Genomic DNA, 12,943 nt, shown 5'->3' with positions numbered 1-12,943 from the left:
GGGAGCTCAGGCTGTGGAAAGGGGTAGGCAGGATTTCAAACCCCTTCTCTACATGGTGGGGTAATTTATGATTGTGATAAAATGGCACTGCATTTGGCAGAAAGAGAAGACAACATAAAATAATCAACAGAAATGATCCCCACAAGAGTGTTATATTCTCTCATCCACTGGGCAAAAATCAAAATAGATACATGTCTAGGGCCTCCCTAGTGGAAGAAAAAGACTAAGTCATAAAAGAACTCCCTTTCCCATAATAAAGAGGAAAGCATCAGATCTGTAATCCAGATCTGCTTCTCCAGCATCCTATTTCTCTTTTCTCCAGCAAAGGAAGATGTCTGAGAGCTCCATATTTGGGGCAAATTCCTTTCTCGTTCTATTTTGTAGAACAAAGACTTTCATAGATTGAGTGATGTTCCCTATCTTTCATAAATTTAAATTAAGTAGTTTGGATAGGTATTCTGGCTAACACCTGCTACGGACCACCATCCATCAGTGAACAGCACCTTGCCAGATCGTCCATGTTGTTGACATTGATTTTTAGGGAGGCTGGCTGTGCTCAGGAGTGGAGCTGTTATCCATTGGACACCATAAATCCTAATGCACATGCTTCCTGTTTGAGTTCCCGAGTTGGTAGAGTCTGTGGATTTGGAGTCGAAAGAGACTTGAGAGAACATTTCATCTAATGTTTGTTTTGTTTGTTTTATGAGGAAACAGAAGAATGGCAGGAGTAAGCCTATTCATTAGTAATTGAGATGGGCTTAGAACCCAAGCTTCCTCTGCTCTGTGGTTCCCAATCCCACCTGAAGATAAGAATCCACCAGGGAGCTTTTAAGATTATACATCCTAACACCCAACCTTAAAAATCTAGATTTTAAACACATTCCACAAGTAATTTGTAGGATATGCCAAATTTCAGAACCATGCATGACCCCATCCTGCCTTCCATGTTAATTACTTGAGAGGTAACAAAACTCTTCAATGGTCTTAGATCCTCTAATGGTTGCATTAAAAATAAAATCACCAGTAACAAAGGAGTTAACTCAGCAGTATATTAGAGAATTTAAATCAGATTTTGCTTAGCATCCTGTAGCCAAAATCATCATTACCTTCATTTGGTGTAGGAAAACCAAGAGATATATTAACATTTCCCTTTTGCCAAGCACAGATAGTGTCTCAAGGAGAAGCCTCTAGTGTTCCCTCCATAGAAATGCATCATTTCCAGGCATTATGTGCTTCAGATTCTAGATGTGTTCTTCACCCACCCTCCTAAAGGTATCAGCACTGTTATGATCCAGAGTCTGGTGGAAGCTGCTGGGCTAGGAGGATATGGGCCTATGACAAATGCTAATTATTAAGCAATAACTAGATTGCAGGCATTTTGCATTCCATGCATCATCTCACTGAATCCTTGAGAAGCTTCCATGAGACAGGTCTCATGGTCATCTCCTTATATGGATAAGTACATGGGGCTTGGACAAACTAAAACCTTGCTCAAAGTGGGACAGCTCGCAAGCAGTAGACCTGAAATTCACACCCACACTATTTAATCTGGAATCCACTACTTTAACCACTACACATACTCTGTTCCATCTGTTACCAGGTGTTTCTGAGACCTGTGGAAACTACTAACATGCGAGACAGCATTTCCTTTTAGGAGTTTCCCATCCTAGTTGGAAAAGAAGAGGTTTTATATTAAACAGCAAAGCAATGTGTGCACATTGATCCGTCCTCTATGCATTCCTAAAATTGCTTTGCATCCTTTGTAGAATGAGGTGTGGTGATAATAATAATAATAATTAATAATAATAATAATAATAATAATAATATAAGCATTTCCACAGTAGGGCCACTCATCACAGAATGCACTGCATATGTATTCTTGCACATGTCTAATGTGGTTTTCTATGCACATTAATCTTATCTGTCAGCCAAACTAAACCTACCTTGAGGATAGTAATCAGGACATGCTTATTCTGCATCCCCAGCAGAGAGCGCAGGGCTGCTTACATATGGATGCTCGATTAATATCTGTTCAATTGAATGCTCACTGACCCATTCAGGAATCTGCGCCAGATTTATTACCACTGAAAGCAAATAGAAGGCCCCCACTCTAGAGGGAGGATTTCACAGCCTGTACCAGCCTGGCCTTCAGAACCTCACATATGAAGAGACTAACGAATAGGATGGAAAGCTTTTAATTAACAGCCTAGCAAAAAAAAATGTCATTCCAATCTGCTGTTTTGTTTCCATTAATTCACTCAGATTCAGCAGGAATTCCACCAAGGAATTGGGGTGAGCAGCTGGAGAGGGAGGGAAGCACATAAATAAATCATGAGTGTCATTAAAATTTGTAAACTAATAACTTCTGGGAAGTCTTAGCAATTATTATCAGGGTTTTCTTGGCAAACAAAAAATTAATAAATCCAAAAGGTCTCCAATTCCTATTTAGAAAAAAACAAACCAGCATCCCCAGAAAGGTCACTGACAGAACAATTAGGGGAGGAAATAAATGATCCAGACAACAGCTTGCAAAGCAGATGAAAAGTCACAGGACTCCCCAGTGGCAGGAGGATGAGACAACTCAATACAGAGAAAGCGACAGGCAAGGCGGGGCTGAGCTGGGATTGGTCTGGGGCTATTGGAACGTCCGCTCAGTTGTCCAAGCCTTTATTTAGTGTTGCCCAAGGGATAGGCTTTGTAGATCTGGAAATCAGAAAGGCACATGTCCCCTGCTCTTGAGAAGTTCCCAGGCTAGGAACAAATCACTACACACTGTAGGGATGTGCTATTAGCAGCGAGCAGAGGAGGGTCAGGGAAAGTGTCTAGGACAGTGGTTCTCAACCTTCCTAATGCCGCGACCCTTTAATACAGTTCCTCATGTTGTGGTGACCCCCAATTTCATTGTTACAAATTGAACATAATTAAAGCATAGTGATTAATCACAAAAACAATATGTAATTATATGTGTTTTCCGATGGTCTTAGGCAACCCCTGTGAAAGGGTCGTTCGGCCCCCCAAAGGGGTCGAGACCCACAGGTTGAGAACCACTGGTCTAGGAGGATGTGCCTGCGAAGTGTTACACTCCATACATACCCTGACCAAGAGCCCCTTGCTCTGCAGGCCCTGAGGCCAGGCATACAGAGGAATGGCCAATCCTGGTTGCTTATCAAAGAGAAAAATGTCTTCCATGCTACTAGGCTGGGAGTGAAAGAAATGGAGAGAAGGAAAGAGAAGAACAGAGGTGAAATAGGAATAGAGGTAGACCATCTATTGCAAAGGATTCCTGTTCCTCTTATGCCTCCACAACTGCAAATGCATTTAGCTCCAGGAGGATCCCTAATGCAATAGGAAATCCACAGGAAAACTCCCGCTCATAAACTGCCTACCCTGGGACCTTTGCTAGAGAGTAGCGCTTGGGATGGACAGATGGAATCCGTACAATTGCTTGCTAGCTCATCGCTCTCCAGGAATTAGTTCCTTAAACAATTTATTTTGAGGAAGAGTAATGTGCTTATCAGTCCAAGTGTCAGTGGGTAAGACATATAGAACTGAGTCCCAGAAGCGATTTGCCAGTCAGAAACACAAATCCCGACTGTGATTTATGTTCAAAACTAAAGACTCAAAAACCTCAGGCAGTGGAATAATTGGCCTTATCATAGTTCCTACTTCCAGAGATAAGTGACATTCTTGCTCCCAAATCGAGGACCGTGAATGTCAACAAATGAGGCAGAGGTGTATACCTGTGTGTGCAGAGGAGCATGAAGATGGTACCAAAGCATACGCCACATGCTGTTTTCACAGAAATGAGGGCGAACATAGCCCTGCCTTTGAGTCCATGATGCCTGCACACCAGGTAATACTGGCCTATTTTCAGTGGGAATGGAGGAGATGAGAAGTAAAGGGTTATCTATATCCAGCTCCAGAATTTCCACTTAAGAGGACACGTGATACTATGTAAAGAGTCCAAGATCAGGGAGCCCCTACTCTCAGACTTATGACCTCAGCCTTGCCCCCCTCCACCCACTGATTAGCTGTATGACATGAGTCAAGTCATTTAATCTCTGAAGCGCTCAATGTTTTCATCTGTAAAATGGGGCCAGTGGTAAACCAACCCTTATGTTTTATTGTAAAGGCCAGAACAAGATAGCTTCAAGTTTGTTGCAAAGGAACAAACTAGAAGAAACTAGCATAGAGAAGCTGATCAATTACAGGTGGATTACATGATGATGACTAATTCTCCTGAGTATGTCCCATGCATAGCACTGTATGCCAGGCACTTTCCTAGGATTAATCACAGTTTGTGTCATTGAAATATCATAACCATTCTATGAGGTAGATGCTTGTGTTATCCTCATTGTTACAGATAAGAAAATGGAGGCACAGAGAGGTAAAGAAATTTATTCAAGGTTACTCTGTGGCTAAGTGGAAAAGCGTGAACTTGAACCCAGGCCGTCAGTCCCCGGCCGTCAAACCCAAAGTGAAGTAAGGAGCCTTCACTTACATACTTTGCTGAGAAGGAAACATGGATGCTGAGCCTCCTGACCATAACTCACCACTCCTCCTCGAGTCAGACTTACTTCAAATCCAATAGAGCTGGGGCCCAATATCATCCTTGACTGATGGGCAGCCCCCAGTCTTGACACACTATGGGCTAAAGGTAAAAGCCTTGTTCTTTTTAAAAAGTCAGTCCCTAACCTCACAAATTCTCTAAGCTTGAAATCCTATATGTAAAATGTTATTTGACTAAGAGATGCCAACAGACGGTTGTGCTAATGGCCAATCTACGCAGCCATCCTTCTGTTGGTGGAGAAAAAAATTTGAATCTCATATAATAGCACCAAGGAGTTCCGGAAAGAGGGTCACAGGGCACTACATCGCCGAGTGCTTTTAAACAGTCTTGTCTATTTAGAGGTAGATGATCTCTGAATTATTAATCCAATGAGGCAAATAATTATATCACACTGTAACCTGCCAGGGAGTGTCATCTTGTCATGGCAGCTACTGCTCCAGGCTTCTCTGTTAGACAGAAGATTGAAGAATCACCAAATTCAATTTCAGCTTGGTTAAGCACGCTGGGCCAAATCATGCATCCGAATGGGTGCATGTTTTATTTAGTTTCTTTCCTCTGCACACTGTGCTACTAAGGAAGATCATAGTGCTCTAGGCTCTAACTAAAATGCATCATCTTCCGTATAGAAAAGACAGTGGGAGACACTCTCTTTAGGAGCTGAGCAGGGAAGACAGTAAAAAATAGAAGAGGCCCGGCTGGCGTGGCTCAGTGGTTGAGCACTGACCTAGGAACCAGGAGGTTCGATTCCCAGTCGGGGCACATGCCCAGGTTGTAGGCTCGATCCCCAGTATGGGGCATGCAGGAAGCAGCCAATGGATGATTCTCTCTCATAGCTGATGTTTCTATCTCTCTCTCCCTCTCCCTTCCTCTCTGAAATATAAATATATATTTAAGTTAGCAGAGGCCCCAGCAATTGGTAAAACTCCCACAAAGTTGAGGAGCAGTTTCTTTCCTCAGTCATGCCCTATGCAGGTTCCTAAGCTGGGCTTTATCAGACCCATGAACCTTCTGAAACACAACTCAGTAGCCCGGGCCAGGTGTGCAGTTGGTTAGAGCATTGTGCTGATACACCAAGGTTGCAGGTTCAATCCTTGGTCAGGGAACATACAAGAATCAACCAATGAATGCATAAATAAGGGGAACAACAAGTAGATGTCTCTCTCTCCCTTCCTCTCTCTCTCTAAAATCAATCAATACTTAAAAAAAAAAAAAGCGCATATTCTTAGCCCAGCCAGTGTGGCTCAATGGTTGAGCATCGACCCGTGAACCAGGAGGCCACTGGTTCAACTCCTGGTCAGGGCACATGCCAGGGTTTCAGGCTCGATCCCTGATGGGGGTGGAGGGGAGAGGCAGCTGATCGATGATGTTTCTTTTTCATCAATGTTTCTATTCCTCTCCCTTCCTCTTTCTCTAAAAAAATCAATAAAAAACATTTTTAAGTACATTCTTATATAGCATTTAATCACAGGGAAAGCCCACAATATCCACCAGCTTTTCAAATCCCTAACAGGTCCCACCACGTGGGGCTTGCTTTGTTATTTGCACTAAGCAGACAGTACGGGAGTCAGGCTTCAGGGGTCAGCACAGTGTCACTGCGATTGGACCTGCTAGGAAGGTGTCTGAGCCTCTAATCCTCTGGGAGTTCTGCATGAGTGGAAAGAGACATGCTTTCATATATTACAAGCCCCTGGTTACTTATACCTCTGCCAATTTTCAATGAGCAGCAAAATTAGATTGTGGACATTTTGTGCAAATGGAGGCAGGCCTCAATCAATAGGAGCAATTAACCCCTAAATATTTAATAGATGTTGTGACTGCTCCCCTTCCCTGGGAGAGAGGCCCTGGCTAGTCCTCTGCAAACAAACAAGTCACCTGAGGCAGCAGCAAGGTGGGCAGACACTCACGGACCAGACGCCTCAGCTGCAGACCCCAGGAAACCCTCGGGACAGGGCTCTGGGATGAAGACACAGGCAAGTGAAGGGCCTTTTGTGACAGCATCCTCCCTAGTATTGACAAAGGGCAAAGGACACGGGACATATACACAGCCTCTGGAGTCCCATGGATAGAATAAATATGGACATGAAATGCGGATTCATGGTGGCTGATGAAACTTGCTGTCGTCCTGTGTGGCAGGCAGTGTGGCTGTGAGCAGAGCATGCGGGGAGGAGGTCTGTGGAAGGCTAAAGTGGGCAGGTGTCCCCGATCCAGAGAAACTCCTAGGTTCATGGCTGGCTGCGTGCAAGTCCTGCCTGTGCTACCCCACCCACATCCACCTTCTTCCTGTCCTGGTGCCTCAGCATCCCATCAGGGCTGATTTACCCACCACCCACTATGGGCACCGAGTCTAGGGCACAAATGCTTTCGTCCTTTTAAGGTCAAAACAAAAAAAAAATGCAATTTTAGGCTGAAAAAATGTTTTAACGCATTTGTCATACCAATGTACTCATAAGATATATCTTTTAATAATATTGTCTAGAGGAAGGAGCCCACAAAGGCTAGGGACCGTGAAAGTCCATGCACAGCCCTGATTCCCACATGGGTGTATTCTCGTAAGTGCAGGCTTCTCAAAAACAACAGCGCCTCACAGACGCCAAGGACTGACAACAGTCGCACCAGGACAAGCATCCCTCCTACAACAGATCCCTTCCCCAGGGTCTCTCCTTGTCAGGCACGCTCCCCCATCTCTCCAACTGTACCTGTGTTCACCTGGAAGCGCGAGACACTGCAGACCACAGAAGCAACAGCCCTACCCAGGAGAACATGTGACCGGCCCCGAAAGAAATAAGCAGAGTGCTAAGGCAATTCACAGGTGCGCGCCATCGGTGCCATCGGGGACATTAAAGAGGGCTACAGGGGGAGAACCCCCTCCCTTATGCTCCTTCCAAACAGGCTTCCCAGCCCCTCAGCTGGCATTTCTCACGTGAGCCCAGCCAAGTGGCTCCTTAAGATCCTGTAAGCCACTTACCTCCAAAGTGAACTCTCAGTCACACTCCCCAGGTTGAAGTCATAAAGCTTCGTCAGGATAAGTATGACCTGCGAGGGGGTGAGGAGGAGGGCAGAGGAGAGGAACAAAAGGGGAAGAAAAGGGAAGCTTATGTTAGTTTGTATAACAATATGCACTGCGTCTCAAATCACCCAGAGGAAGGCTTAGTAGCGATCCCTTTAGTTGACGGGTTATTATAGGATCAAACAAGGGGAAACATGTTCATTTAATGCATCCCCAGGAGCTGGTAGCATTTATTTTAATCCTGAAGATGCTTTGCACTTGAAAGAAAAACATGCCAACAGGAATTCACTGGGAATTGACAGTTGTTTCTCCACAGCTGTCCTTCTTCAAGGTCAGGCACAGCTGGCTGGCTCCGCTCACTGGCATGGCCACCCCGGGGATCAGAGGATGGGCTGCTTTTGATCTGGAGATGACTCTGACTTGCAGACTTGGGCTAAAAAGGTAGAAGGAACTGGGCCCCATTCTGCCTACAGGGGTTCAAAGAGATTTTGTGTTTCCATCACTAGGACCATAAATATTTCTATGGCAGGCAGGTCCAGTCCCCAATAGGCCCTGATGCCACCTGCCACCTACCATGCAGCATCTGTCCCCACCATGGAGTAATCAGGTCATTGGACTCCACTGGACTCCAGGACACTTTCCTGACTCCAGTTGAAATCACAAGGCCCGTGCTGAAATGGTCTTGGCTGGTGAGTCTGGTCCTATGCCAGTGATGGTGAACCTTTTGAGCTCGGCATGTCAGCATTTTGAAAAACCCTAACTTAACTCTGGTGCCGTGTCACATATAGAAATTTGTTGATATTTGCAACCATAGTAAAACAAAGACTTATATTTTTGATATTTATTTTATATAGTTAAGTGCCATTTAACACAGAAAAATCAACCAAAAAAATGAGTTCGCGTGTCACCTCTGACACGCGTGTCATAGGTTCGCCATCACTGTGACCTATGCCCTTTAAACTTCCCTAGCTGGAGCCTTGGATATAAGACATCTCCCTGCCTTCCCCTCATGAACCTGGACAGTGGCTTAGGCACAACTCCGTACCTACAAAAATGCTAAGCACTTGCACCTGAATCGATTTTAATCAAAACGCAGGTGCCTAATATACTGTGTCTGCCTGCACGCGTCATAATCCAGTTACACATAATTGTGTTTATCCAAATTTAATGCACAACTCATTTCACTTTTCTCAGCTCCAGCCCATTCCACAATTTAACTTCCTCCAGTTCATTTGCACAGCAGCCATTAAACACTTTCTGAGATAATGAATTTCTGCTACCAAGATGGGGCCTTCCCATTCTAGGTATCCATTTACGATTAAAGAAAAATAATCAGCCATTATATTGAACATGTTTATGGCATTTAACCGACAACAAAACACTCACTTTGATATTTACTCTCATCCCGCACCCCATGGGGTCAGTCAGCTCCATTTCCATTTCTTTTATGTAAACTGAGAAAAAAATTAGAGGCAAGGATGTGACCCATTACAGGTCACAGAGAGTCCATGCCAAAGTTGGTTTAGGACATTCAACTTTTCTGTGGGGCCATTACTAGAGGGCTCATAGGTCTCCTCTCTGACCGAGTCCTGTGCTGGGAAGTGGTGGGTTGGCAAGAAACAGCCAAGCCAAGAGAGACATCATTGGCACGGCTCTTTGTAGAACAGTAGACTCTGCTAAGCCACCTGTCCTATTAGCAGAGCGCAACAGCAAGGACTGTGAATCCCTTGCACAGAGCTGCTCTCCACAGTCACTCCGTGGTCCCGGCCTCTCCCATTCACAATGAGTTTCCTCATTTGTTAAAATCAGGGGCTACTGAAGGCAAGGGACTTATCCACACCGTTCCCAACCAGATGCTTAACAATGTGCCAGATAAGTCCTGTCTTGTAGAATTAATATACACACACTCTCTCTCTCTCTCTCTCTCTCTCTCTCTCTCTCTCTCTCTCTCTCTCTCTCTCTCTCACACACACACACACACACACACACACACACACCAGATCTCTCCCTTTTATTTTTCCTTATTTTTTCTACACGGTCACTCAGTCAGTATTTAAAAGCACAGGTGGGCCCGGCCTGCATGGCTCAGTGCCTAGATATCCCATCAGGCCTACATATCCCATCAGTTACCGTCTCATAGACTTTTAACAATTTAGAGTAGGATTCGTGGTTTGTACTTCTGCCTCCCTAACAGACAGGCTCAGCATGTCAAAGGTTCCTATAAATAATCACTTTTTGAGTCAATGAAAGATAATGGTGTTTGGGCAGTAAATCATAGTCTTCAGAAAAAGATGATATGAATCTAGTCTGCTACCTTCATTTTACAGATGAGGAAACTGAGACACAGAGAGAGAAAGTGACTCAGGTTGAAGTCCCAATAATGTGTGACCTTGACCAAGTGCCCAGGACACTATTCCCACATCGTGAGTACAGTGGAGCCTAATGGTCACTGAGGAGCAGTGATGTGGATCCGCTGGCCCCACTCCTGGCAAGTTTGACTTGAGGGGTCTGCGTAGTGTCCAGAAATCTTCCTGTGGCAACTGGAGGACCACTCTTTGAGAAATACTCCAGCACATCCTGATTCCTGTCCCAAGTCTGTGCCTCAGTGAAACCAGCCTCCCACCTTGCTGAGATCCTGATCTAGAAAAGCACCCCTTCCTCTATAATGAGTTTAGCCTAACAAAGAGGGCAGACGGATGTATGAGGAGGATGTCTCAGCAAAGTCACTGCAGCACTGCCCAGAGGAAAGGTCCCAACACTGAGAAGGGGTGGCTAGAAGCTTCCTTTCCCTGGGAGCCAGCATAGAAGGATAATAATGAAGCTATGAAGAGTAGATGATGTAATCCTTAGCCTTTAGAACACTGGTTCAACCTTCCTAATGCTGCAATCCTTTAATACAGTTCTTCATGTTGTGGTGACCCCCAATTTCATTGTTACAAATTGAACATAATTAAAGCATAGTGATTAATCACAAAAACAGTATGTAATTATATATGTGTTTTCCAATGGTCTTAGGCGACCCCTGTGAAAGGGTTGTTCGACCCCCAAAGGGGTCAAGACCCACAGGTTGAGAACCGCTGCTTTAGACATTCTATGTCAAGCAAACAAAAGAAAGCTTGCCCACCTCTGGCTTCTCTCGCCACTCAGGAGGGAATTACCAGGGAGGAAAGCTAAAAACACAAGCAGTAAGCCCACCTAACAAGCCCCAGGCTGCTGGGAAGGTAGTCGGAATAGAAAGAGAAAATGGGAGTGTGCCTTGGGAATCACCAGTGGCTGGGTGTGGTGGAGGAAGGGTGGAGGGCCCATAAAAAAACCTGACTTGGTTCTCGTCCAATAGAGGTTCCCAGAGGAGAGTGAACACTCAAATTCAAAGAAGCAGCAGAGAGAAAGCATTAATTGAACCCCTACTATGTGCTAAATACTATGCTGGATGCTTCTCCATCCTCACAAATTTTTGAGACTGAGCAGATGTTATATAATATCCCCATGTTACAGATGAAGAAACGGAGTCCTGAGAGCTAAGCAAATTGCCCCAATGGTACCAACTAGAAGAAAACAGAGCCAACATTCTCACCCAGGGCTGTATGACTCCACCACGCCTGTTGTACTCTAAATGCAATGCTTCTCCATTCAGCAAATGTTTATGTGGGCTTTTTGTGCACAAGGCAATGAACAGAAATACAGGGAGAAGAAATACATACCCTTGCCCTCCAGGAGTTTATCACTCATTCATGGATTCCACAAATAGTTATGGAGCACTCTTATGTGAATTCGAAATCAGGGAGAGAGCCAGGACTCAAAGCCCAGGGGTGAAGATAATTTTTGATTTTTTGGTTCTTGGAGGAAAAAAATAGAAAACAGAGATGTGTAATAAGAAAAGAACTAGACAAATTGTTAGGAGACCCAGGTTTGTGAAATAAACTGTCAAATAAGTAACTTTTTTACCTAACTGGCTACAATCCTGGAGAGATTTTAGACAGCAAGATAAATGAAAATAAATTAGAATAACTCATAAGTAAATAGCACTTCCCTCTCTCTTAATATAAGCCATGTACATACAGACACACACAGGTTCAGGGTAGTAGAAAAGTCCCTAGCTATATATGTGAGTGTATATATAAATATAGCTAGAAAAGCTAGTATATAGTTATGATAATATATATGAACATATGTACATATTTATACACATAACCTTAAATTACCATTTGACATCTTCTCTGGAAAAACAAACACTGTTCACACATATCTTATAGCCTTTAACACAATGGGTTAAAGAGACTTCATATGTCTACCTTGTCTGTTAGATTGTGATCTTCTTTAGGTTAGAAATCAGGTCTCTGCACCCCCAATACCTAGTACAACACCTGACACATGGCAGGTCCTATACAAGGTCCACTGAGTGAATTATAAACATGTGACAATAAAAGAAGAGATGAGATGATAAACGTATGAGAGATGTACAGATAATGAGTTATAACAGTTGAGAAGAGGAAGCAATTAAATTGAGAAAATGTGATCAGCAAAGTCTTCATGAAGGAGAGAGTATATGATCTGGGACTTGGAGCAAGGTAAGAATTTCCATATACAAAAATGGAAGCAACCTCCCTCCTTTCTTTCTCTCTCTCTCTCTCTCTCTCTCTCTCTCTCTCTCTCTCTCTCTCTCTCTCTCTCTCTCTCCCTCCCTCCCTCCCTCTTTTCCTTCCTTATTCTTTTCTGCCCTGGGAAAGAAAGGAAAAAGAACAATGGAATCATGCAGAATGGATGGAGAAAGCCCAACATGTGGTCCAGCAACTAATAAAAAGTTATATAAGAATAAAGAGGGTGGTGACAATGAGGGACTATATTATAATAAGAGATTTGCTATGTATATATAGTGCACACATTATGTATAATAAATAATATATATTAAGGAACTAGTATAAGAAGATAACAGAAAAGGGCATGGCTGGCCTCTTACAAAATCAGCTGGTACTGTCTGGGTTGACCACCACCTCCAACTGTCTTCTCCCCAGACACCCAGTATCTCCTGCTGCCCCCAGATCTCAGGCCAGCCTTCTGCTAACTGCCTGATCTTTAGACAGACAGTGCCAGTAGCTAATGTCTTTATATCTCACTTCCCCCTCTCTCTTTCATTTATCTATTCCTGCCTTACTCCCAGCACAGCATAAGATTCTGGTGATAAAGGAGCAAAGGAGAAATGGTTCCTGTCCTCATGACATGTGCAGTGTTCCTGAACCTGCTGCCTTCCAGGATTCCCTACATTTGAACTAAGGGGTCCAAGTCCCTGGCAGGGTTAGGATGAGTGATATTTGGGGGTAAAGGAGCTTTCTACATTCTTTCCTAAGTGAAAGGAGGTACCCACACTC

The 12,943-nt window shown here is 44.0% G+C and overlaps 1 protein-coding gene across 1 annotated transcript in view; it reads right to left on the bottom strand.

Moving 5' to 3' along the window:
• Positions 1-12,943, bottom strand: part of SORCS3 (sortilin related VPS10 domain containing receptor 3) — a 521,399-nt gene that overhangs the window by 349,597 nt on the left and 158,859 nt on the right. Inside the window, exon 2 of the mRNA XM_059661336.1 lies at positions 7,536-7,603. Within this exon, the coding sequence (XP_059517319.1) occupies positions 7,536-7,603 (68 nt within the window). The remainder of the gene's footprint in view (positions 1-7,535; positions 7,604-12,943) is intronic.

This window comes from Myotis daubentonii, chromosome 13 (genome assembly GCF_963259705.1).
Source record: "Myotis daubentonii chromosome 13, mMyoDau2.1, whole genome shotgun sequence".
Classification (NCBI taxonomy): Eukaryota; Metazoa; Chordata; class Mammalia; order Chiroptera; family Vespertilionidae; genus Myotis; species Myotis daubentonii.
Note: the sequence above shows the minus strand (reverse complement) of the source record. Positions and strands in the feature narration are given on the sequence as shown.